This window comes from Equus asinus, chromosome 8 (assembly GCF_041296235.1).
Source record: "Equus asinus isolate D_3611 breed Donkey chromosome 8, EquAss-T2T_v2, whole genome shotgun sequence".
Taxonomy (NCBI): domain Eukaryota; kingdom Metazoa; phylum Chordata; class Mammalia; order Perissodactyla; family Equidae; genus Equus; species Equus asinus.
In genome coordinates, this window is record NC_091797.1 from 63293802 (window position 1) to 63320233 (window position 26432).

The following is a 26432-nucleotide window of genomic DNA, read 5'->3' on the forward strand; positions in this document are numbered from 1 at the left end:
GGGATATGTAATGAGTGCAGAAGGACTGGCAGACAAAACATTTTTATCACTCTTTTTTTCTAATGCCTGGCAAGTAAGCACTAATCACCTTCTGAAAACAATTTAGAGAAACAAATTTTCTGTACATAGCTTTTTATACCTGGCTTGAATTTTACCAAAAGCAACAAGAGTATTCATGGTCCTTTCATCATCATATGGTTAAACATCACCTCAACGCCTGGAACATAGGTGAGGTCTACATTAATTTTCTTTGTACGTCCTTATTTTATTACTTTGGACAGGCTAAACAAATAGTTTAGTTTACATAGCTTTATATCTCATACCTGTAAAATCTTAAGTTCTCCCTAGTAAGAAAGAATTTTTAAGATATTAATAAATCCGCAAAATAATCCCAAGTGTTGGTTAAAGTAATTCAATTATCAATGTTGCTTAAGCCCGAATTAAATCCCTGCTGCACGACATCTATGGGAAGCTGAGCTTCTACCAACACAGGACCCTCTTCACCCACACCCGTCCGAGCTGTCTGTACTGATGGTGCCATCAAAGAACCAGGATTAAACTGAAAAGTTATGTGGCGGTCTCTCCTCTCCTCCAGGAACCTTCTTTTTACTGAGGGGCTTTTGCGTTACCACTTCTGAAACTAGAAAAAAATTATAACTTTGGATTAAAATTTTTTGCTGTTGAATAAATTCTTAAGATTAAAATGCCCATGTGTTGGTTACATCAACTCAAGAGTTGCTCCTTTTTGGTTTAAGATCTCAGCCACAAGGCCCTCGGGTTCTTCTTGCTCAATCCTCTGACAAGCGTCTCTTTCAGTAGCAATCAAAGATAATTTTTCCACACTGAGAGATACACACAGCAAAGCCTGAAAAGGCAGGAAAGTCAGCCAGAGTTTTTCAGAACCCAAGAAGATGACTTATATTAACGATCTATGGAGCAGAACTCATTGATAATAATATCACAGAAACTAAGACAGAAAACACAGATTGGCAAAAGTTTTGCCAATAGGACTGGGAAGTTTTTAATCCTTTTCACTTCCTCAGATCCTTTGCTAAAAGTTTCCTTTTTAAATCCATATGATCCTACAAAGAATGACGAATGCATAAACCATGCATTTCCTTTGTTCCACTACTTTAAGTACTTCTTCAGTTCTTAAATTCTGCTTCGCTCACATTAACAGGCAAAAGCCAAAATCTACAAAACTCCATTTTTGAGAAGCCCATGGCTCTACCTCAAGCACAAATGGTCATTATTTGAAAGTAAATTATACTAGATAATGTGAAATTTTTGCCAAAACATCGTATTCTTTTATATATTCTAACAATTTAAATTTCAGATACATTGACACATTAATAGTAATTTTTTTTAAATCGCTGGTAGTGGAATCATTTGTTGAATACTTTTATATTACTCCCAAAATACACTGTTGTCTTGTTTTCTCCCTATAACCTCAAAATTATAGTAAGGATTATTATATCTGATTGAAAAATCATCTTGACATGCATCTTGTATTAAAAGATGTGATACTGAATAACCAGCTCAAACTATGTTGAGTATCACTTATTTTACATGTCAAGTATCAGGAGTCAGTGAAAAAATCCACCAAAGATTGATGTATTTTGTGTTATATACTAATAGAGGGAAATTTTTTGTAAACATGTCCAAATCATATGGATTCATTATGCATTAGAATGATCTGTTACTGAGGTGATAGAGGAAAATTAAATGCGTGTCTATTATATATCTAAAGAAAATAATGCCAACGTATTTTCTTTCTTTGGGTTTTTCCTGTATTTGGATGTAATAATTTATTAAACCATATTTACAAATGAAGTTCAGAGCTTTTTAAAAATTATCTTGGAACTCTGAGATTACAGTAACTGTCAAAAATTACACACCTGAGTTTTTAGCCTAGAGTCAAGCAGAAGAAAGAACACCTTAGAATAAACCAAACCTGGATTCAAGTTTCAGATATCCACCTTTTTTCTTGTGAAATCGTGAGCAGGTTAATTAACCTCTCTGAGTCCCAGCTACCTCATCTCCACACTGTGCAAAATGGCAGCTATTCACCCAGTGGTTTTGAGTAAAGAACCTTCAGGAGCCCAGCTTTTCTCGGAAACAGAGATCCTCTTTGGAGATCTGGGCACTGACTGCTTTCTCTCTTGAATGAGGATGCTGAATTTTTTCAAGAATGAGGAGAGCTCAAAGTCTAGAAGCATTCCCTCAATTTGGACCTCAGACTTGATTAGTGAAATTCCTTCAGGATAATGATGTGAGCCCAAACAGAAGACGTATAGCAAGAACTCTCATTCTCTCAGCTCTGGCAAGATCCTACCTGCCACAGGAGCTAGAGGCCAGGAAACGCAGCACTGCATCTTGATCACTCCATGTACCAGCCTCTCGACTTCTGGACCCTTGGCAAGACCAATCAATAACACAGTGCAGAGGTGCATCCGTGTGGGGGGCTTGGGGGGGCAGGGTCTCTTCCCACCAACCTCTGACTCCTATGCAATGTTGCGGGGCCTAACCACTCTGACATACTGTGAATATCAAATAGATGTCATTCCACCCACCCTCAAAATAAATCTCATATAAACATAATACATTTCATTTCCCTGACTTACTGACTCATTTAGGGACTCCTCCTCTGTTTCCCATGCCCCTTAGATTTAAAGATGAGACTCTGCTATCAGAACCGCCTCCCAGAGGTGTTAGAGTCTAAACTATGAAAGGTTGATGGCCCAAACTAGAGCATCGATCAGTGATTTTACATATCCTACCCAAGGCTACCCTTCACTGAAGCAGATAATTTTAAAAATTGATGATACAAATATACAATTAATCACTGCTGTTGGGCATTAATTTTTCAACAGGTTTTCCCCTCAGTTGGTACCAGAGAAACAGCAGAATGTAGTGCTCTGATACCAGTGCTGCTACTCATGCTTTCTGCACAGGATACAGTATGCATCAAAGGAAGGAATGCAAGGTGGAGGAGAAAAAGGACGGAGGGTGCTCTCTGGCTAAAAATAAAGTCTTCCACAATCTAATGAGGGACAACACCCAGCCGTCACTGTCAAAGGCACCTGACAATTCCATCTCTTTTGCTGCTGTTTAATTTAAGCAGGACCTACAGTCCTTTAAACTGAAAATGTAGCAAGCAGCATACAGGCATTTTTTCAGATTTCTCCATATTGCTCTATTCTAATAGCTTTCTTAAAAAAATTTTCTTTCAATAGGTAATATGTTCACAGGGTTCAAAATCAAAAGACTGTAAGAGGATAAATCTCACTGAATAACAGGGCATCAGTGAGAAGTCTCACTTACATCTCTGTCCCTGGCCTACCCACCTCCTCCTGGCCCCTTATGGGTGAACTCCTAGAGTTTCCTTTTTATTGCCAGATGTAAGCAAACATATGCATGTGTCTCTATTTTCCCTCCTTTCTTATATAAAAGACAGCATACTCTGAAAGCCATTCAGTACCATGCATTTCTCTTAATGACATGTTCTGGAAGCCTCTCCACCTGAATACATACAGCACCTCATCATTTCTTTTCTTATTCCTACACAGTGTTCCACCAAGTGGCTATGCCACATTTATATTACAAGTCCCTTACTGATACATACTTAGTCTATACCAATACTTTGCTATGAAAAATTACACTGCAACAAACTGCCCTGTTGGGTCAAAGAGTAATGCTTTTCTCATTTTAGTAAGTATTGCCAAATTGTCCTCCAAAGGAGTTGGACAGTTTTGCACTCCCATCAGCTCAATACTTTTCAACGGGGCCAAGGCCACACAACTAACTAGTGAGTCAAACTAGAGCTCAGACCCTGAATGAAGACTCAAGGCTCTGCTAATAAAAGATCACCCTGCTTGACCTCCACACACAGCTCCCACGTAGCTAATGCAATAGCTGGGCACCATGGGCAAGATCCCAGGTCCTGCTGCCTTCCTCACCCTTGCTCTGTCTTTTTGCATCTCTTCTCTCTCCCCCAGCAAAGGAAAAGAGTGAGTAACTGCATGGCTGGCAGTAATGAGGAAGAGGAGGCACATGTACGGCCTGAAGCATCCACGTGGGAATATGAACGCTGACTCCACTTCCAAGCCCATCTTATAAGTACCACAAAGTCATTCACAACTAACAATTCATTCCCCATATAGGGCCTTACAAATCAGGCAATGTCACCACTGTGACTCTTGAGTGCACCATATGTATTCTATGTGTCCACACAGCCACACACCCTCGAGTCCAGTACTGCAGACTGCTAAGTGGAATAAAATCATTCCAACTACAAAGGTAATGCTAAATACCTCCTTTTCCCTCTCAAAGAGGGAAAAAGGGTAATAAAATCCTCTGGTGCAGGACCTCCATAGCACACAGCAGAGGATGTTAGCACTATTTCAGCCACAAAGACCCCCTTGGCTAAGACATACACAAAGTAATAGGGGAAAAATAAAAGGTTAGCAATTTCTCTCACCATTGGGGCTGGTATAACTGATCCCACAGCTATTAGTCTTCTGCTTGGTGGAAGGACCAGTGTGTTAAAGTGTTGTGTTGTTTCAGCCTGTTGCCCTGGGACTCCTATACACAGGAATGTTTGATCGGGGCTTGGATCTTAAGTATTATCACTTCTCCACCTCACAATGAGGTTGGAGATAGAGTACAGAACAATGTAATTGCCCCTCATTCTAACTCTGAGTTTGGGACCGGAAGCACGAGGATGAGTGATCACTCTCCGGCTGCATACGGAGCAGAGGGGACAGGCCGACAGCAGCTGGCCTGGGACTGAGCAGCCACAGCCCTCTGGTCCTCCATCTTCTTCCCGACCAGCTCACAAAGGATGACTGCACAGACAAGCCTGGTACACAGAAGGCTCACAATCCACACTCCACAGTCATTACAGAGGCTTAGGTGGGTTGGATATAATGTATGGGAAAAGCAATCACAGATCTAGGATCAAATCCCAGTTCTACCACTTTCAGCCACGTAACCTCAAGCAAGTTACTTAAGCTCTGACTGCCTCAATTTTATTTAAAATAAGAATAATACTTACCTCACAGAGTTTTGGTGACAATTCAGTAAGGAAAAGCGTGTAAAGAATCTAGCCCAGTACCTGACACTTAATAAATACTCAATGGATGATTTTTGAATTGAATGTCACTGAAAATCAGACCATAATCTAAAATCTCTCTCTCACCTTTTAATAAAAATATGAAGAAACATTTCTAAATTGCATTCCTAAGGTAACCACATTTGCTGTTAATTTATTATGGCACAGTGCTGAATACTTTACATGCTTGCTTTAATCCTTACACCGATGTAAGGCTGGTACAAACACTGCACAATAATCACCATTGTTCCCTTATTAGAGGGAAGGAAGTGTGGCTGAAACAGTTTACATTTCTAATCTAAGTTTACATAGCTATGAAATGCCAAGATCAGAATTCAAATCCAGTGTGTCAGACAACAAAGCCCTATGCTGCCCTCCACTGGAGCAGACAATGAAAAACTACACTAATTCAACTTCCCATGCCAAGCACCCTTTCAAGTCCAAGATGACACTGTCAGTCTCCTTGTTCTTCTAACACACAACAACAATGGGTATGATAAAAAAGAGAAAACCAAAAAGGCATAGTCTAGTTCAAGGCTAAGATCAATATCTCCATAGACCAGAAACAGAACAGAAACGCAAAACAGTGAAACACAATACAGCACAGTGTTGCTGTGCTCAGGGTCCGCCACCAGGAAGAGGAGCTTGCCTTCTGCAAGATAACATACTGCTGGCTCTGGATCTGAGAGAAGCCAAAAGGTGGAAGTCATATGTTGGGATGGAATAAGCTCCATGCTGGTAAATGAAAGATGACAAAAATTGTCATCAAATACAGCCTTGGGCTGTAGCTCTGAAGAGCTGTAGGCTTAGAGATCCAAGACCCGAGCACTGGATCTGCCATATCGCCTAAATCAGTGCTGGTTAGAACATCTCACAGATCCCTATAAAATCTCATTTCGGATCTCAAGCCTAGAGAGTTAGGTGGAACCAACTGCAAAACCACTTAGGGGAGAAATAAGCAAAACCACAGGAGGAAAAAAAGAAGGAAAACAAAAACAAAAGTAAAAATCTTCCACTGAATAGACCCTGCAAACAAAAATTCTAAAATACACGAATAAATCTAATGCTAAGTAAGATAGCCCACAAAACCAACAACTGAACATTAATTCACTCCAGAGGAAACTAATTTTATAAAGCAACCTGAGATTTTAAAATAAGTATGTTTCAGACATCCTAAGAGATACATGAAAGCACAACTCACTGATTTGTTCTAAAAAATCATAAGGCAGGCAATCCTTTCATAAACCAGATCCAAACAATGCATCTTTAGAATTTTATCCATCTCCCAATGAAATTCTGCTTTGAGAAGGAAACACAAGCCCCTAGTTTCAAAGAATTCCTGTCACAAACATTAAGCATCTGCAGAAAAGAAGCCAAAGAAAGTGATGACAGAGGTATAAGAAATATAAGAAAAGAAAGAAGTTAGAAGAGGAGAGTGAGATGTAATGGAAAAGGGGGAGGAAAAAAGTATTTAAAAGAAGGAGTGGTCAAAAGTGTCAAATGAAAAAGAGAGACTTCCATGTCTGAACAAGATGGAATAACAAACCAGTTTTACCCTTCCACATGAAAAAACAAAGACAAAACAGATAAAATATATGAAACAATGTGACACAAGACATTGGACATCAGGTAACCAAGGACAATGATTCCTGAGAAATGAGCCCCGATATTGCCCAAGGTGGGAAGAACACAGGAAGAGGCAGAAGTCTTCCCAAGTTGAGGAAACAGAGCTGGGAGTCTTACAACTCAGAGTGGCTAGAGTTCACAGGACAGACTGAAGGAGAGAAGAGAGCTGCATAAAGAAGAGAACTCTGATGATGTGCAGAAGATATCCTTTTAGAATTCAATTACATAGAGTCAGTGCACGTATGTTGAAGAAACTACCTGAGGCCAGGGAACAAACCACACAAAAGAAATAGGAAACAATGCTGGGCACTCACAAGGACAAAGAATAGTGCCAGTTCCCAACAGCCAAGTGGAAAACCTCACAGTTTATGGACTATCAGTTATAGCACTAAGAAGGTTCTCATATTGGTTTTGAGAAAAACTAACACCAGACTAAAACACTACGCTGGCCCTGTCTAATAAGGTTTAAAAAAATAACCAAAAGGATGAAAATGTTTCTAAGTAATCCCACAATAAAGCACATAGATATTATTAGGAATACAAAAATATCCAATGAATTACAAGGTAAAATTAAGAATGTCTGGTGTCCTACAGAAAATTATCAGGCATGCAAAGAGGAAAAAAAAAAAAACAAGGCAGAGAAAAATAAATAGCAATTCACCAAGAAATGACACACAGATGATAGAACTAGTAGAGACAGACATTAAAATACATATAACGGTATTCAGTATATTTAAAAAGCTAAAGGAAAGATTAAAACTGCTAAGTAGAGATATAAAAGATATAAAAAAAGAACCTAATTGAAACAAATGAGTGAAATGAAAAAAGAAAAAAAAAACCAGGATGGAATTAACAGCATATTAAACACTGCAGAAAAATGATTGGTGAACGTGAAGATATAGCAATGGAAACTATCCCAAATGAAACACAAGAGAAAACAAAACACTGAGAGAAAGTGAACAGAACACAAATGAACTGTGGAAAAGTTTCAAGTGACCAAATATACATGTAATTGGAGTCTCCAAAAAGGAGAGGAACAGAGAAAATATCTGAAGAAATGTATGAAAAATTTTCAAATTTGATGAAAATATAAACCCATGGACCCCAAAAGCTCAACCAACCTCAGACACAAGAAATCTGAAGGAAATCTACACAAATCATAATCAAATTGCTTAAAACCAAAGACAAAGAAAAAATTTCAAAAACCATCAAAGAGAAATGACACTTTATGTAGCAAAGAACAAAGGTAAACGAAAGGCTGATAGCAGATCTCTGACAGGAAACAATCTAAGTGAGAAGAGAGAGGAACACTATCTTTGAAGAACGGAAAAGAAAAAAAATCAATCTAGAAGTCCTTATCCAGCAAAAATATCTCAAAAATAAAGGGAAGATAAAGGCTTTTTTATACCAAAGATATACCAAAGGTGAAAGAATTCACTGCTAGTAGATTTGTATTACATCAAATGTTAACAAAGTTCTTCAAGCAGAAGGAAAATGATATCAATGAGAAACCTAGAAAAAGAGCACAGGACATGACAGCTACATGGGTAAATATAAAGACTTTTTTTCTTATTTAAATCTCTTTAAAAGCTAATCAACTGTTTAAAATAAAAATAACTACAACGTATTTAGGAGTTGATAACATATATAGCAGTAAAAAAACGAAGGCAACACAAAGGCCAGAAAGGGAAAAATGAAAGTACACTGTTGTGAGGATCTTATACTATGAGTGGTATATCACCTGAATATAGACTATGACAACTTAAAGATGTATACTATAAACCATAAAGCCATCACTACAATAACACCAAAAAAGTTATAGCTAATAACCCAAACAAAGGAGATAAAAATGAAATAGCAAAAGTCCACAATTAGGGGGCTGGACTCATGGCCTAGCAGTTAAGTTTGGAGCACTCTGCTTCAGCAGCCTAGGTTTGGTTCCCAGGCACAGACCTATACCACTCATTAGCAGCCATGCTGTGCAGCACCCCACATGCAAAACAGACTAAGATTAGCAATGGATGTTAGTTCAGGGTGAATCTTCCTTAAGCGAAAAGAGGAAGATTGGCAACAGACATTGGCTCTGGGCAAATCTTCCCCAGCAAAAAACAAAAACAAAAAACCCCACAATTAATCCAATGAAAGCAAAGTTAAGAAAAAAGAGAGACAGAACACCAAATAAATGCAAATGTGACCAACAGAAAAGAATAGCAAAATAATAATTTAAACCAAACCACATCAATAATCATATAAGTGCAAATAATTCAATTAAAACAACTTGGAAAATGATGAAAAAAGTTGGAAGACTTTAACTGATTTCAAGATTTATTATGAAGTTACTGTAATGAAGACAGTGCAGTATTGCATCAAGATAGACAAACAATAGGTGAACGGAACAGAATAGAGTCCAGAAACGGACCCAAACATATATGGTCAGTTGATTTTAGATAAAGTACAAAGGCAATTGAGTGGAGAAAGGACGGTCACTTCAACAAAGAGTGCTGAAATGACTGGATATCTCTATGCAAACAACCTTCAATCCATACTTCATACTATATATGCAATTTTTCAAAATAATCACAAACCTAAATATAAAACTGAAAACTATAAAACTTCTAGAAGAAAACAGAGTAGACAAATCTTTATGACCTTGGATTGGGAAAGATTTCTTAGAAACCACATTAAAAACATAATCCCTAAAATGAAAAATTGGTTAATTTGATTTCATCAAAATTAAGAACTCTGCCCTTTCAGGCACACTGATAAGAGAATGAAAAGACAACGCACAATCTGGGAAAAAATATTTGCAAATCGTATATCTGATAAAAGACTTGTAGACAAAATACATAAAGAAGCTTTAAAAATCAATAACAAAAAAGACAATTTTTTAAATAGGCAAAAGATTTGGGCACTTCACCAAAGAATAGGTATATGGAAGGCAAATAAGCACATGATGCTCAGCATCATTAGTCATAAAGGAAATGCAATTAAAATCACAATCAGATACCACTACACAACTATTAGAATGGCTAAAATTAAAACGACTGACCATATCCAGTATTGGTAAAGACGGGGAACAATTTCTACTCTCACACACTGCTAGTAAGAATGCAAAATGGTTCAATCTCAAAATAATTATGCTGACTGAAAAAAGCCAGGCAAAAGAAGAATGTATACTGTAGGATTCCATTTACATAAATCTAGAAAATGCAGACGAAGCTAGTGACAGAAAGTAGATCACTGGTTACCTAGGCATGGTGTGGTAGGGACAGTAGGCAGAAAAGGGGGTAGGGAGAGATGAGAAAGGGACACAAAGAAACTTTTTAGGGTAACGGATATGTTCGTTACCTTGATTATTGTGATGATTTCAGATGTGTAGAAATATGTCAAAACTTATCAAATTGTACAGTTTAAAATGTTTAGTATATTGGAAGCCAATTATAATTCAATAAAGTTAGTTTTAAAAATTAAGCAAAAGGGTCAGCATATAAGCACTTATTTCAATCTGTTGGATTTTACAATTTGGAGGTTAATTGTGATCTCATCAGAAACAGTTACAATCAACACAGCTGGGGTTGAGCAGCAATAGGAAAGTACATGTCAGAAAGCCTGGCTGAAAAGCAAGTTTCCAGAGAAGGATGGAAGGTTAACTGATGGCAGTGGTTTGTTTTATCTTGGGATGATATAGTTTGGAATGTATTTTAAGCTGATCATTGAGGAAACAAGGTTCTGGAGAAAATGATGGAATAGAATCAAGAAGAATGGGATCAAGAGGCCAAGTAAGCACAAAATTCAAACCCAGTCATCTACATTTTCTTAATGAAATAGATAAGCTTATCCTCTCACAGGGACCAACAAAGGTGAGTGTGGTAATATTCTAGAGTAACAGAAAGGGATTTGTACAGTGAGCTGACCAAAGATAAGAAAAAAATTCCTACCAACCTTGACCTGGTGAAGGTGGCAGATCATAAGTACAAAATCTGAGCAGTCACAGAAAAGCAGAAAGAATAGATCTGAGCATCAGTTCAAGCTTAGGTCTTTGACAAGCAAGTAGGGTAAATCAAGGGTTCAAAGGACTAAAAGTGGTTGATAACAGACTTTAGATAACTAACCTTGTGTTGATTATCTATCCCTTGACAGGGCTAGGGCTGGAGGAGAGGCCAGAAAAGAAGTGACAGGAATGAATCAAGAAATTGAGCTATGAACCTAAGGAGCAGAGAAGGCATTTTCCCTCTCCACAGATGTTAATGTTTTCCCTGTTGCCTGATCTCAACCACCTAAAAGGCATTAGAAACAGTATGCAATGGGTGCAGTTCCTGGCACATTAATTGGCTTGGTTACAGTATCTCTAAAATTTTAAGTACTTTTTGCACAGTATCTCACGGCCCAATAATTTTATTTCATTTAACATAAAACCCCAAACAATTTCAAGTTCTCATTTCTCTGGAGTAGGGATCCCATCTGCTATCCCCTGTCCAACTGCCATAGAATCAGGAACTGTTTCAGTCTCCCTATAAGTATTCCAGTTCCTTTCAGTCATTGCTATCTCAAGCTTTCTCCCAAGAGGTTTCCTTGTAATAACTCCTTAGGCCACAAAGGTCAACTCTAGTAAATAGTTTTTCCATTCACCAAACATCTAAAGAAAAGTGTGGTCCTAGGTCTCTCTCCACCTGATTCCTAAGGTGGTGTCCTACTTTGGCTGAGCAGCTCCACTGGGCACAGTGCAAGGCACTCCATACCCCCATTTCACAGCTAGTGATCCAAAGGCTCAGAGAGGTTGAGCGCGTCAGGCAGTTTTTATATGAAAGTGCAGCCTGCTTGGACGACATCCAAGCCACAGTGAGCAGAGGCAACTCAACACTGCCTGAATGCAACAACTGCTTGCTGCTTCACTCCCTAGGAGCACTCTGAGAAAGACAGCCCTCTCCAAACCAGACAACACCAGACAGCCCAAAAGAGCTGATTTAAAAATTATTAAAGTGACATGTTCAAAATGTTTTAATTGATTCAGTTTTAGAAACAATGGAGAACTAACAACTATAAACCTAATTATTATTCTCAACCACTTTCACTTCATTTCTATTAACAGGGATTCATGAATAGGGAAAAATAGGAAAAGATATGGAAGACACGGGATCCTCATTCCCATTACCAAGTGACCTCACTCTTGACAAGAACAACATTCGCAATACAGAGCTCTAGAATGTTTTGGTTGCATGGGACCATATACAGGTCCCTGTGGAGGTTGGGCTGACAGGCAGGTTACTTTGGGGGAATCATCACCTATGGAAGGAAGAGGGTGGCAGCAGGATGGGGCAGAGAGAGAAGTCAATGAATTGCAATCAGGCCCAACAAAGCCTTAACTTTGCCCAAGATCTGGAGCTTATAGAGCCCATCAGAATTGCCTGGAGGTAGGGTAGTGGGGTAGTGGGGTAGTGAGGTGGTGGGCCAAAATGCTGGGCCTTTATATTCCTGCCACAATCAGTCTTCAGATGTCAGCAGCCCTGGGAAGGACATGTCCTTAGGCAAAGAGGTGTCCCAAAGCTGAGGCAATCCCTGAAGGAGCTGACAGCTGGAGGCCATCTGCACTCCCATCAGCCAGGGCCCATCCTTGGAGGGCTTTGTGAGGTGCATCTCCATGACCATCACAGCGTTCTTCACTTTTAAACAAAAGGGAAGAGACATGACTTGCTCACAGTGACATATCTAGTCAACAGCAGAGGATCACAATCCATTTCTCCTTCACAGACTAATTCATCTAAACCGTGCTATGAGAACAATGCTCCATAAAGGCAAATTCTAATGGGTTTAGCAAAGAGACTATGCCACAGAAGGACTGTACACCATGAGGCACAGAAAGTGAAACTAAAATACTAGGAATCCTAAACTTCCATATCGCTCTGAAAGAAATAATCTGCCAAATATGGTTCAAACTACAGGGGAAACAACTTAGAAATGTCAAAAATGGCAGTGAATTCCAGAAGCATAAAAATAGTCTAAAGGGGTGGCTGGCCCGGTGGCGCAGCAGTTAAGTTCACACGTTCCACTTCAGCGGCCGGGGGTTCACTGGTTCGGATCCCAGGTGGGGACATGGCATTGCTTGGCAAGCCATGCTGTGGCAGGTGTCCCACATATAAAGTGGAGGAAGATGGGCACAGATGTTAGCTCAGGGCCAGTCTTCCTCAACAAAAAGAGGAGGATTGGCAGCAGATGTTAGCTCAGGGCTAATCTTCCTCAAAAAAAAAAAATAGTCTAAAGAGTTATTTTATTTCTAATTCTAAACTGATAACCTCTCTTATAAAAAAGCCTTCGGGTGCTGGTGCAATTGAAATGTTAGTAGAAAATAATAAACTGCTTTGGAGAGGGAAAAATACCTGACACTAAAGCAGCTGTAATAACAACAAATTGCCACAAGGAAATAATGTGCTCCAATTTTTAATTTTGCTTTTCAAGAACAAAGGAATACAACACTAATAATAAAAAAAAAAAGTGAAAAGCTTAGATCATAAAAACAAATATAAAAAGAGTTGAATAATCCTGAGGCCCACCAAGGCATTTCCTATTCACTAACTAATTAAAGAAAGATCGAATTTGAAGTTTTTAAACGATCTTTGGTATCCAAAATGTAACTGAATATGATGTAGCAAGTAGGGCTTTCCCCCTGAGCTAGCTGTAGGGAGTCAGAGTAAGAGGAGAGTCAGAAGGCAATACTTAGGGAAGGGCCCAATTTTTTTTAACATCATGGCTTTAGTAGGCCTCACAACCTCAGAAATATTATTAAAACGATTGCCTTCTATCCTTTCAAATGAGCTAACCTTTCACATGGGCTTGGAAGGCAGACTGCCTGGGCTAAAAGTGTGCCTCAAATAATTCCCAACTGTGTGACATTCACATGGTACAGTCCTGCACCCGCATAATGAGGTTTTTGTCAACGACAGAAGGCATATATGATGGTGGTCCCATAAGATTAATACCATATAGCCTAGGTGTATAGTATGCTACACCATCCAGGTTTATCACTCTGTGATGTCTGTACAATGATGAAATCACCTAATGACACATTTCTCAGAACGTATCCCCATCATTAAGCGACGCATGACTATAATTCATTTCTCTGTGTCTAGGTTTCTTCATCTAAAAAATGGGATTATAATAATAACTACATCATAGATGCAGGTCAAAACAAAAAAATCCCTGTAAAAGTGCGTAGTGCAGCATTTAACACTATAATTATCATCACTGTTATTGTCACTGTCATCATCATTATTGCTATTAATCTAAATGACATCCAGATTGTTTGTACCTAGACAGGTTTACCAAGACATTTTTCAGAAACTAGCACCCGCCCGCCCCTCCCCCCCAAATTAAATGACCCCCTGAAAGGCCTGAAGAAAGAACATGGCACATCTCTTCCGAGTGTGGCAGAAACAGCTGAGAGTCTGGAGGGAGCTGTGAACATTCAGTGTGAACACTAGAGAGCACACAGCACCTGTTTTCTATAATATTCTCACCCTTGTAGTTGATAAAATGGGCCTGGGTTTGGGTCGCCTTTCCGCCCTGCTTAGCACCTCCCCTAAGAAGCACCTTAGCAGATATTACAAATATCCAAACACATCCAGGGACAAGCTCACACACCCTTCTGGTGATGGCTCCCTTAGCCATACACATGGACAGCAAAGCCGCACTGGGGCTAGGCAAAGATGCGGTTAATATGTCTTTAAGGATTTTTGGGGTGTTTGGCTACTGTGTAACTGGGGTTAAAAAAGATATCATCACTGGAATTAAAGAAAAAATGAAAGGCTTTCTTCTCAGATAGACTTGAGTGCACAAGAACAACATTTATTCTCCAAGCAGGTAGATTTTTTATTTTAATGTGATTCCACAATTCTGCTGACTCAGTCTTATAAACAAAAAGTAAATCTGAAGATTTATAAAATAGCAACTCGGATCTGTAATGAAATCTGAAACTTAAAAGTCTAGGCCAATAGTACTTTTAAAATAAAGTAGACGTTTGCCTGAAAGAGAGAAGCTACAATTTTATTGCTGTTTCCAAGGTTAAGATGATCAATTCTTGGCCAAAAGCATGTCCACCATGTGAAGACAGGCATCACAGTCAGAAAAATCACACACTGCAGAAATGGTTTTATATCAGGAAAGCTGCTCGCTGGAAACCTTCAACTTAATGCACAGTTTTTAAAGCTATTTACATACAAATATTAAAAATAAAACAAAGGAAAGTCCACAACTGTATTCAGAGAAATGTGTATCCTCAAGGCCCCTGGGAAGGTTCTTATAATCCATACAGGGTCTAGTACAGTGTTTACCTTTTTAAATACTTGCTGGTGCTCAGAGGATATTAAGGCCACCATCAGCACCAATTTGACTGTTATGCCATAGTTGGGTATAAAGCTACATCTTATTTCATTAGAGAAAATAAAGACAAATCAACCATAACTGTTGCTCTTTGATTGTGTTCCTATTTCTACATATGCTCCGTTTTTACTGCCCTGTCTTAATTTTCCTTCTCTTCCCTCTTCCTTTATTTTTTTCATATTTACACATTTATTTAATATTTTCTTCTTACAAGGCATCTTTCACATGTTATCTCACTTTACTCTCATAAGAAACAAGTTATTATTGCTCAACTTTTAAAAGTTAGAAAGCTGAGTTAAAGCCTAAATGACCTGTTCAGGATTCCAGAATGTGTGGATGAAAGAGAACTTAAGTTTAATTTTCTGATTCTACACTACCATTTCTCAGCGGTCATGAGATTTTCCTGTTAACCACTTTTCTCTTTTTCCCCTCTTCCTTCCTTCATTCCTTACTGCTGTACACTTCATGCTAGTTCTCAATGACGAATGTCAGCTCAGATGTCTTCCAAGCAGGACCCTTTCCTGGAGCACAGGCAAACCGCAGAGGAGGCCTCTCCTGAGTACTCCCATCACATGTTATGTTTCCGTGTGAGAGGGTTAAGATTTGCGGCTCCCTGAAGACAGGAGTTACATCTAGCTTATTCAGTATTGTGATGCCGGCAACCTGGGGCTGGATTTCCCAGCAGCACATCTTGCTGACAAAAGTGAAAATCCGCCCCCAAAGAGAGTTTAGAAAAGCACGGAGAGGAGACACCACTTCTGAGACTCAGCACGTGTTCCAGGAAAGGTTCCTGGATGAGGACATCTGAGTTGACACCACAGGAAAAGTAAAATTATCCAGGTGAAGGGGCTGAGGGGACTAAACAAGAGGAGGAGGCTGGAAAGGAATGAAAAATAACAAAGTAGTAGGAGAAACACAAATACTAGTCATTACAGAAAGGAGGCTGCCTGCCTATTCAGAACCACTCAGTTATCTAACCAGGAGGCAGTTTCTAAACCTTGCAAACAGCAAATCATTTCATGAGAGAAATGTGTAGCAACATATAAACAAGGAGGGCTTTAAAAACAATTGACAATGGAAAACTTCAGACAACCGTCAATCTTTTTGTAAAGCTACTAGAGACAGAACGGTATCTCTGTAAAATACTAGAATCCCTTTACCTTAACCTGCCTAGAAAATGGTCTGAACAACACAATCCATCTCCCAGCATTCCAGCATTAAATAGATTATATTACTGCTAAAAATATCACAATTCCTTTCTTTTATCATGAAAGTAAAGAGAAGCTGGCTATAATAAGATTTTCTTATCAGCAATCTCTATCTGGAACCTGTTTCACTAATACATTATATGATTTTAATATAAAACATTTCAAACTAAAAGAAATAGAAAATAGCAAACATCCATCCACCCACTATTCAATTTTACCAAATCATAACATTTTGTCACATTTAATTTCATATCCTTTTTTATTTTAATAAAACACTATGAACACACTTGAAGCCTGGTTTCTACCTCCCTCCCTAATACCATTCTCTATCTCCTAGAAAAAGATGCTAGCATGACGTGGATGTACTCTTTTAAAAAATATATGTAGATAAAGAATACATAGGATTATTTAGCGGTTTCTTAAACAGTACATGAATTATGCTTTTGACAATACAGCAGTCAAGATATTCCAACAAACTTTGGAATATCTTACTAAAACAAGGCAGCAGAGGCTTAATAAATTACAATAAGAATCCTTTTAAACACATATGTGACTTTACACACAAATAGGGGAAATCTGGAGGTATGAAAACATAGAGGTGAATCAAGAGTAGTAAGTGACTACTCAAGTTCCAGCTGGTGGAATGGTAACTGAGACTCCTACATAAGCCCTGGACTTTGGACTACATCTTATTTTTCTATATCTTTGTCAATACTTACAAATGTCAGGTTTTTAATTTTTTTTTCAAGTGAAGAATAACAAAGGATAGCTCACGGTGGTTTTCACTTGCTTTCCTCCCATTACTAATAAGGGTGAGCACCTTCACATAAACTCATTAGTCATTCTAGCTACATCATTTGTCACCTTCATGTTCATCCATCTCTCTCTTAGGTTAATTTTTTCCTTGCTTTTTAGAGGAGTTCTTTATATATGCTGAATGCTTATGTGACATACCACTACACTTCTATTAGAATGGCTAAAATTAAAATGACTGACCCTACCAAGTGTTGTTGAAGACCTAGAAACAACTGGAATTTCCATATACTACTAGAAAGAATGTAAAATAGTAAAACCACTTCAGAAAACAGTTTAGTGGTTTCTTAGAAAGTTAAAATACTCCTACCATATGATCTAGCCATTCCATAACTTTGTATTTACCAAAGAGAAATGAAATCATATGTTCATACAAAGACTTGTGCATGAATGTGTATAGAAGCTTTACTTGTAATAGCAGAAACCTGGAAACAACTCAAATGTCTCTCAATAGGTGAATGGATAAACAAACTATGAAATGGAATACTGCTCAGCAATAAAAAGAAATGAACTATTGATATACACTACGACATGGATGGATCTCAAAATAATTACGATAAGTGAACGAAGACAGATCAAAAAAAAGAAGAGTATACATTATAGGATTCCATTTATATAAATCTAGAAGGTGCAAACTAAGCAATAGTGACAGAATGTAGATCACTGGTTGCCTGGGGTGAAGAGCTGTACGGAAGGGTAAGAAGGAGAGATTACCAATGGACAGGAGGAAGCTTTTGGGGTAATGGACACATTCATTATCTTGATTCTGCTGGTGGTTTCACAGGTGTATACAAATGTCAAACTTAAAAAATTGTGTAAATATGTTCAGTCTATTGTATGTCAACTTAGCAGATTGTACACTTTAAATATGTATAGTTTATTTTATGTCAATTATACCTCGATAAAGCTGTTCTTTAAAAAGTTCACAAGAATAATAGTACAAAAGAGAACCCTAACCATACTAGGCTTTTCTCTTCTAAACATTTTTTAAATGTAGGTCACAATTAGGGAAAATCTCTTAACCTACTCTTTACATCTTCCTAAAAACAAACAAAATATTATCTCAAGTAAGTTAGAAATTGTTGGAGGGGAAGGGGGACATTCCAGACAAAATATTTTCTTGGAGAAATAATGGAGGGTAAGTGACTAAAGTGAGAGTCCAGGTCCTAAAAACACTGTGCTTCCTCCAGGAAATTCATATTTTTGCTGTTGCTGGTAGTAATTAGTATGTCAATACGTAAAATTTTCCACCAGGCTCACTAACATGGTTAAGAATCTTGCCCCATTGATCAAGTCTGACCTAATGATAATATAGTAATACAACAGCACTAATGGGCTTGTATACTTTTTCTCCACTGATGGCACTGATCTTAAGCCATTATCATTCTTACGAAAGGTTGTAATCATTTCTCTTTCTCTAGCTAATTCCACTTTCATATCCTTCTGCTCCTCAAACAGAATGAACCAGGAAATTCGTAAGTTCTATCTCACTAATGACCTGACCCATTAAGCATCAACTTAGACCAAAAACGCAAGACACAAGTAACCTTAATGATTTCAGGAAGATGGTAATTGTCGAATATTTAAGCTCCCAAAGACAAAAGTATTTGAATACCTACCATCTCCAAAAAGATGTGTAACAAGCCTGGTAAGTGTTTGTTTAAGGTCAAACTCTACGAGCTTCATGGCCTCCATGGTATGTGTCTCTTGTTTATGGGCAGAGCGAGAACTTTGTTCAAAGAGCTGCAGGCTTTCTCCATCCTTTATGCCAGCAAACAACTGTAAACCAAGAGGAGTAATATAAATAAATAAAAACAGTATCCTAGCCAGTCTATATCAAAAAACATAATGTGGGAATAAAATCCATTAAATCATAGTCAATGAACATATGAAATTAACATTCATTTAGTGTCAACTTTGAACAAAGCACTATGCTACATGCAAAAGAGAATCTTTTCTAATCTTTGATAATCTCTCCATTTTACTTTTGCATTAATTTACAATCATTTCCTCACAAGAGACACTGTCCTCTATGCTGGTGGAAATAACGGTGAATCAGGCTTTCAGACTCTAAAATTATATTCCTGACCATCCCACTGCGTCCTTACAGCGTGACCTGAGATTAGGTAAGAAAGTATTGTCTAGGAATTAAATCCTGTAAAGTCCATAAAGGCGGGAAACATGCTGGACTTTGCTAATGCTCTATCTCCAAAGCCCAGGGCAGGGTCTGAAACATATTTCTCTCACTTACTATCCAGGTAAACTCTGGCAAGTGATATGGTAGGTAAGCCTCAGGTAATGATTTATAAAGTAGGAAGAATAATACTAACTTAAGAGACTTTGTAATAATTAAATAGAATAATGCATGAAAAGCACAGAGTACCTGGCACACTGCAATGGCTAAACAGACTGCCTTCATTAACACCACAATCATTATTATTAATCACAGCTATTATTAGTCAGAACCCGCTTTAACCACTAAAACAAAGTGTCCCTAACTTTAATAATAAAGCAGAGCTTTACACACTAGGAGATTGACTCAAGATGGAGCAGTGAGCAAATGAATCTATCATTCTTTGCACCTGAAGTTCCATGAAATACAAAATAAAAAATGCTGTTTTCTTTGTTTGTTTTGGTGAGGAAGATTTGCCCTGAGCTAACGTCTGTGCCAATCTTGCTCTATTTTATATGTGGGATGCCAGCATAGCACGGCTTGATGAGCAGTGTATAGGTCTGTACCCAGGATCCAAAGCCGCAAACCCCTGGCTGCCGGAGTGGGACACGCGAACTTAACCACTATACCACCAGGCCAGTCCCTAAAAGAATGTTTTAATAACAGAATGACTCAACTGCTGTTTCTAGTAGTGTTGGGCTGGGTAATTAGAGCCAAACCTCCTGATAAATCTACGAAAAAATACAAAAATTCTTAAAAGCACTGAAGAAGTAACATAATAGAGAGTAATTACTAAACAAAACTCCATAAGAAAGCACAGAGCCAAAAGAAACCCCAGCACAAAGCCAGAGAGAAATACTGAGAATACTTCCCTATTCAGTGTATCTACTGGAAAACTGAACATTGGTTGTGACAGCTTCCCAGGCAAGTGAGGCAAAAGTGGAAACCTGCAGCACCTGACCAAGTTGGGATGTCAGATAAACAGCCCTAAAGGACTTATTCTCATGACCAGGATGAACACAAAAGTAAACCTGTTCCTGTATAGACCTGAAGCCAGGTGTCACATTACCTGGGCAACAGAGATAACCTCAGGCAGTGAAAATGGACTAAGTCAATCCCAGATGGGTAGTTCCTCTATGCATCTAGCAAAATCAAACAAAAATCTTTTCAGAAAAAGATTCTACTATCTTAGGACTCAAATTATTCCTATGAAAGCTGAAGACGATGCAGCTGCTAACGTCTACATCTTTCAATATTTCCTCTAAAAATACATTAGAACAAACAAAACTATTAAACACCATACCCTCAGCATGAGATAGAGAGTGCCTAAGCTTCAAAATAAATAATAATTGTGTGGGGAGGAATAAAAGAAGGAAAAGAGAAAATTTAGGGTTCAACAAGATAAAACAAACCTAAAAAATTAGAGGATTTACAAAGCCATTCCCCACCACCCACCAAAAAATTCCACTAAAGACACTGCACTTTGCTACACTAACAGAAAAGGGTACCAGAGAACTACAAAATCCTCTAAACAACCAAAAATCCACAAAAAACAGAAGAAAATTCTTTATAGAACTATAAAGAATTATTGCCAAAAAAAGAGAAAGAAAACCATTCAAAACAGTTCAACTGACGAAAATCTAACTCTCCTCCCAAAGAAAGAAAATCCAGAAACAGATGAAAAATGTAAGATAATGCTTGAAAACTAAATTAAATATGCTCAACCAAGCATTTGGGGATATAACCAATTGCTTGAGTAAGAAACTCAACCATTAGGGTTGGCCCCGTGGCCAAGTGGTTAAGTTCTCATGCTTCGCATCAGTGGCCCAGGGTTTCGCTGGTTCGGATCCTGAGAGTGGACATGGCACCCCTTGCCAAGCCATGCTGAGGTGGCATCCCACATGCTACAACTAGAAGGACCCACAACTAAAAATATACAACTATGTACAAGGGGACTTTGGGGAGAAAAAGGAAAAAAAATAAAATCTTTAAAAAAAAAAAGAAACTCAAACATTAAGAACAAAAATGGTTGAAAAACAGAAAGAAATAAAAAGAAAACTGATTGAACTCAGGAAAGAAATAGAAGAAAAAAATCATCTCAGAACTACAAGTCTAAAGTACAAAGTACACAAAGGATAATGAACTCAATGAAGATTTAATAAGAGGCATTGAAGAAAAGCAGGAAAACAACCAAGAAAAGGACAATGAGATAAAGAATCAGAGAGAAAATGGTGGAAATGGAAGACAAGCAAAGAAGGAATAACGTTTATATAACTGGAGTCCCTGAAAGAGGGAAAACAAAACAGTGGAACAGAACTAACAGGGACCAGACATAACGGGTACCTGAGAAAAGGAACCTGGAAGAACCAAATGCAAGACATACTCTAGACAAACAGAAGACAGACAGACTTCAAAGACGAACAGAAAAGATTCTCAAGGCCTGTAGGCAAAAAGATCAAATGATAACTTAGCAGGGCAAAGCAATTAGACTAGCATCAGACTCTTCAAAAACAACAAAAGAAACAAGGCAACAACAGAGCCACACTTTCAAACAAGTCAATAAGAAAAAGTCTGGACCAAGAATTTTATATCCAGCAATGCTGGCCTTTGAGTATCAAGTCTACAGGAAAAGCTTTAAACATACAAGAACACAGAGAATTTTACATTAATGAGCTCTTTTTGAAGAAGTCACCAAAGTATGAGCTTTATTCAAGCAAGAGATAACTGGGAAAATTCTGATGGAAAAAAAATTGATGGATAACAAATTAACACAGAAAACTGTATATTTGAGACTAAAACAGAGCTAGGGATTAAGTTGGAAGGTTAACATACAATTGTCCTATGTCATGACAAAGTAGAAATAAGGTAACAAAAAAGTGGAAGAAAAGAGAGTCAAAGTGGAAAGTGAATACACTCATTGGTTATTGCATACATAATAGGTAATAGTGAAAGGATATCTTTAAGACAAACTAGATAAGTTAAATAAGAAAAAGATGGAACAAGGGCATTTAGAGATGTATAAATATAAAAGTAACCATGAAAACAAAAATATAAACCTTGCTAAAGAACACAAAAATTTAACTCAAGAGCAAAGAAAACATATCTTGTAGAGAAATAAATATAATAAATATAACATAACTACAAAATATTATGATAGCGTTGAGACCAAAAGTATCAGTCGTATCACTAAGTGTGAATGAGACTAACTTAACTCTTAAAAGAGAACCAACAGAGACAAAAACATTAAATCAGGCCACAAAGCATGATCCACCTAACTATATGCTGCATACAAGAGACATACATAAAATAATGTTAAAAATAAAGGAATGGACAGCATATAACAGGCAAAGGGAAACAATAAAACAATAAAAAAATCAAGCAAAGTAATCATGAAATCAGAAAAAGGAGAACTGAGGCAAACAAACACTAAATATGACAAAGAAGATCTTGTATTAATTCTAAAAGTTTCAAATGACAATGAATGCATACTACTTATAATATCTACACATCAAATAAGACAGTAATCACCTTTATTTAGAAGAAGGCATAGGAGATGAAAAGACACACTTAGACACATTAATAATAATAGGAGACTTTAATACAGCATTCTTAGTATAAGACAAAGTACACAAAATTAATTAAGACAGAAGGCACAAACAACACAATAAGAGGAAATCTTACATATATATACACAATATGTATGTGTGTATATATACATACACACATGTAAATATAAATATGTGTATATATACATATATATATATTTTGCTCCCCTGATGATATAAACTACGCTTTCTTCTCAAGAAAATAAAATGCCCTTTTTTCTCAAGTTCTTTTTTCTCAGAGAATATTAACAAAAATTGATCAGGTATCAGATCACAATAAAAATATAAGTACATTCTATAAAGAAGAAACAATAAACTATACTTTGACTAAAATATTATAAAACTAAAAATCATTAAGAAAAACAGAAGAGAACACAAAGACCCTTCTACCTGTAAAATTGAAAAGAAAAAAGAGAAGGAAAAACTTTCTGGTAACATCACAAGAGAGAGATAATATTCCTAATATAAAAGGAACTTTGAAAAGTTGACAAAGGGCCAAAACTCAATAGAAAAATGGGAAAAATAAAGGAACAGACAATTCACAAAAAAAGATACAAAAATGACCCTTAAACATATGAAAAGGTGTTCAAAAGAGAAATGCAAATTAAAACACTGACAGGAGCCGGCCCTGGTGGCCTAGAGGTTAACTTTGGTGCACTCTGCTTTGGTGGCCTAGAGGTTAACTTTGGTGCACTCTGCTTTGGTGGCCCAGGTTCGGTTCCCAGGCGTGGACCTACACCACTTGTCTGTCAGTGACCATGCTGTGGCAGCAGCTCACATGCAAAAAGAGGAAGATTGGCAGTGGATGTTAGCTCAGGGATAATCTTCCTCAAAAAAACAAGAAACAAAATCCAGAGAGGTGAAGATCCAGAAAGGCCAAAACCACTTAGCCAATTAGTCACCAAGTGGGGACTAAAACACTCATTTCATCCCTGATTCCAGGGACCTCTAAGTGGCTTCCTCTCACTTAGCTCTGTTTGAGAGACATCAACTGTTGATAAAATTAAATTAGATTTCCATTAACTGCACACAATAGGCTGTGTCATTTTGTTTTTCCACTAGGATTTCTTGTATTTCTCTGACATTTTCTTAAGTGCCCTTGCACAAACCCAAAAGACCCAGAACACAAATGCCCCCCTACTGCACTGCTTACAGAAGCCAGGGCAAGTAGTTCACAAGTGAGAAAAGAACAGGTGAAAGAAATTAATTCTAATCAGGTTTAAGAATAAAAGTGGATTGCAAAGCCAATTAAATTTAAAATTTAGAAAGTCAAAAGAATTTTTCAAAATGGCCCAGATATTAAATGCACATTTAAAAAGCAAATAAAAAAGCAAATAGTCAGAAGAGTAATACATATCTATGAAAAAACCTATGAAGTAGCCAAGTGTAAAAGGGGCCTGGATGAAAGCACTATTTCAAGGAGTTATTTAAGACTGGTGTGTGGTTCCCAAAGCAGTCATTTTTCTATTCAGCTATTTAAAAATATCCATTGGTCATTGGTTTAATCTATATAGTTGGCCTCATATATTAATGCCAACTACTTACCAACCCTGCCTCTCTCTGAGTTCCTGTGACAAATACCATGACCCTATAACAAACTGCTGCTGCTGCTGCTTGCATTATTATTAGCTAACGGTTACTGATCATTTACTATATTTGCTACCTTATTGGGAGCTTACCTTACTAAATGGTTTCATTTAATCCTCAAAATCCTTATTATTTCCCCATTTTTCATATAAGAAACCTGAGGCTTAGAGAAGTTAAGTAGATTGCCATTGTTACCCGGTTACGTGGTGCAGCCTGAATTCAAACCAAAACCTGACTCGTGACCTCATCTTCTAAACTTCACGGTTATTTCCATGACAGCTTATACATTATCATCTTTTGGCTTCAGTGTAAGAAAGATCTATAAAGTCAGATGGATGGGATTAAGAACTGGACATAAAACACGAACAGAGATGAGCAGCTGTGGTTTCACACAGTGATACTGCTTTAGGAATCTATACAAAATAGTGATTATCCTAATTAAATCATTATCATTGTACAAGGTCCCATAAAGCCCTCCAAAAATGATAATTAAGATTTGCCTTTCAAATGTATTAATATGTGCAACTGCATCAATGTGAACAGGTATTTGAGAACTGCTTTGAAACCAAAAGTGAGCTATAACGATGTTCTGCATCATTAACAGGGAGTCACTGTGTGCTAGAGGCCACATAGACTTCAAAGACAATGAGCGTTGGGAGGCTGATATCCCTGTGACATCTATTATGACACCAGCGCTTGATGCAGGTGATCTCAGCCCTTTCCTCCTTATCTAAAGGAAATAAGAGAACCAAAGGAAAACAGCAGCAGAAATGTGGAAAAGAAATGCTTTAAGTTGAGCAAATAAATAATCCTCACACAAGTGAGAAAGCAGAAGAAATACTGCTCAAACCCAAAAGTGGTTCAGAAGAAACCTGCTAGAAAAGCAAGACATGGGTCTGTGATATTGGTGTTTTTATAAAGCACTGAAAGATGACATATCATAGAAAATAATCAAAATAAAACCTTAACTCAAGTAGTCCCTGTGGTGGCTGGGGGCTCATAAAAGGCAAGGTCCTTCAAGGGTACCCAATAAGAATATTTTAAGCATGTGGGATGCACAAAAGTACATGTTCATTGCATTTTAACTTAACCTTTAATGCTGATGAAATAATTCCACCCTTCCTGCTTGAGGGGTCTGGGCCCAGGCAACAGCTTTGGGGGGCTAGCCTAATCTCACCATGAAAGAAAAAATTAGGCTCACTTTCTGAATAACCTAAACAAACTAAGGAAGTACCAGAACAAGAAAACCATAGTAGCAGTGTCGAGACAACATTTAGAAAGGCAAATTAGAAACAGATATAATGTTTTCAAGTTACAAAGCATTTCTGCATAGATAACATTGAAATAAATACAATAAAGTCACTTCAACAGCATTTGAAATTTTAACCAGTTAGTAATCCAGTCATGCACTACTATCACCAATTTAGTTAATTCTAAGTTCCCAAGTCAATCTTTGCCTGAGGTAATAGAGCAAAATTCTACAGCCCCATAGGACAGACCATAGCAGCATTCTTGCTCTGCACAGTATCAAATGCAAGGAACATGAGTAGTGAAAAAATAACCCAAGATAAAGTTAATGAAAAAATACTGCTGGGTGATACAGCCAAACACAATAGTTTAAGTAGACAGGTTGAGTACAAGAAAGAAAATAGGAGATAACAATGAATTCAGGCTATGCAAATCAGTATCTAATAAAGAAGAGCAGGGAAGCGGAAGGAGCAGGGGAAGAAGAAAGAGGAGGAGGAGATGGAGGAGGAGGTGGAGCTTCAAAATCTCAACAACAGCATCCATATGACATTTTGGTTGACTGATGTGCTGTGTCTTAGAATGAAGCTACTCCTACAGTCATAAAACATTTCTGCAAGCTAATATTTTAAAAATTGTTTAATTTAGCTGTATGACTCTATTAGAAAGGATCTGACTCAAAAGATTAT

At 37.6% G+C, this 26432-nt stretch overlaps 1 protein-coding gene across 31 annotated transcripts in view; it reads right to left on the bottom strand.

Moving 5' to 3' along the window:
• The window catches only part of FARS2 (phenylalanyl-tRNA synthetase 2, mitochondrial), a 467039-nt gene that overhangs the window by 321914 nt on the left and 118693 nt on the right, over nt 1-26432 (bottom strand). For all 31 annotated transcript variants that reach the window (XR_011505236.1, XR_011505235.1, XM_070515671.1 and 28 more), the window contains one exon: nt 18753-18912. Coding sequence is in view for 29 of the 31 variants with exons in the window: in XM_070515671.1 (XP_070371772.1) it covers nt 18753-18912 (160 nt within the window). In the remaining 2 variants the exon portion in view is untranslated. The remainder of the gene's footprint in view (nt 1-18752; nt 18913-26432) is intronic.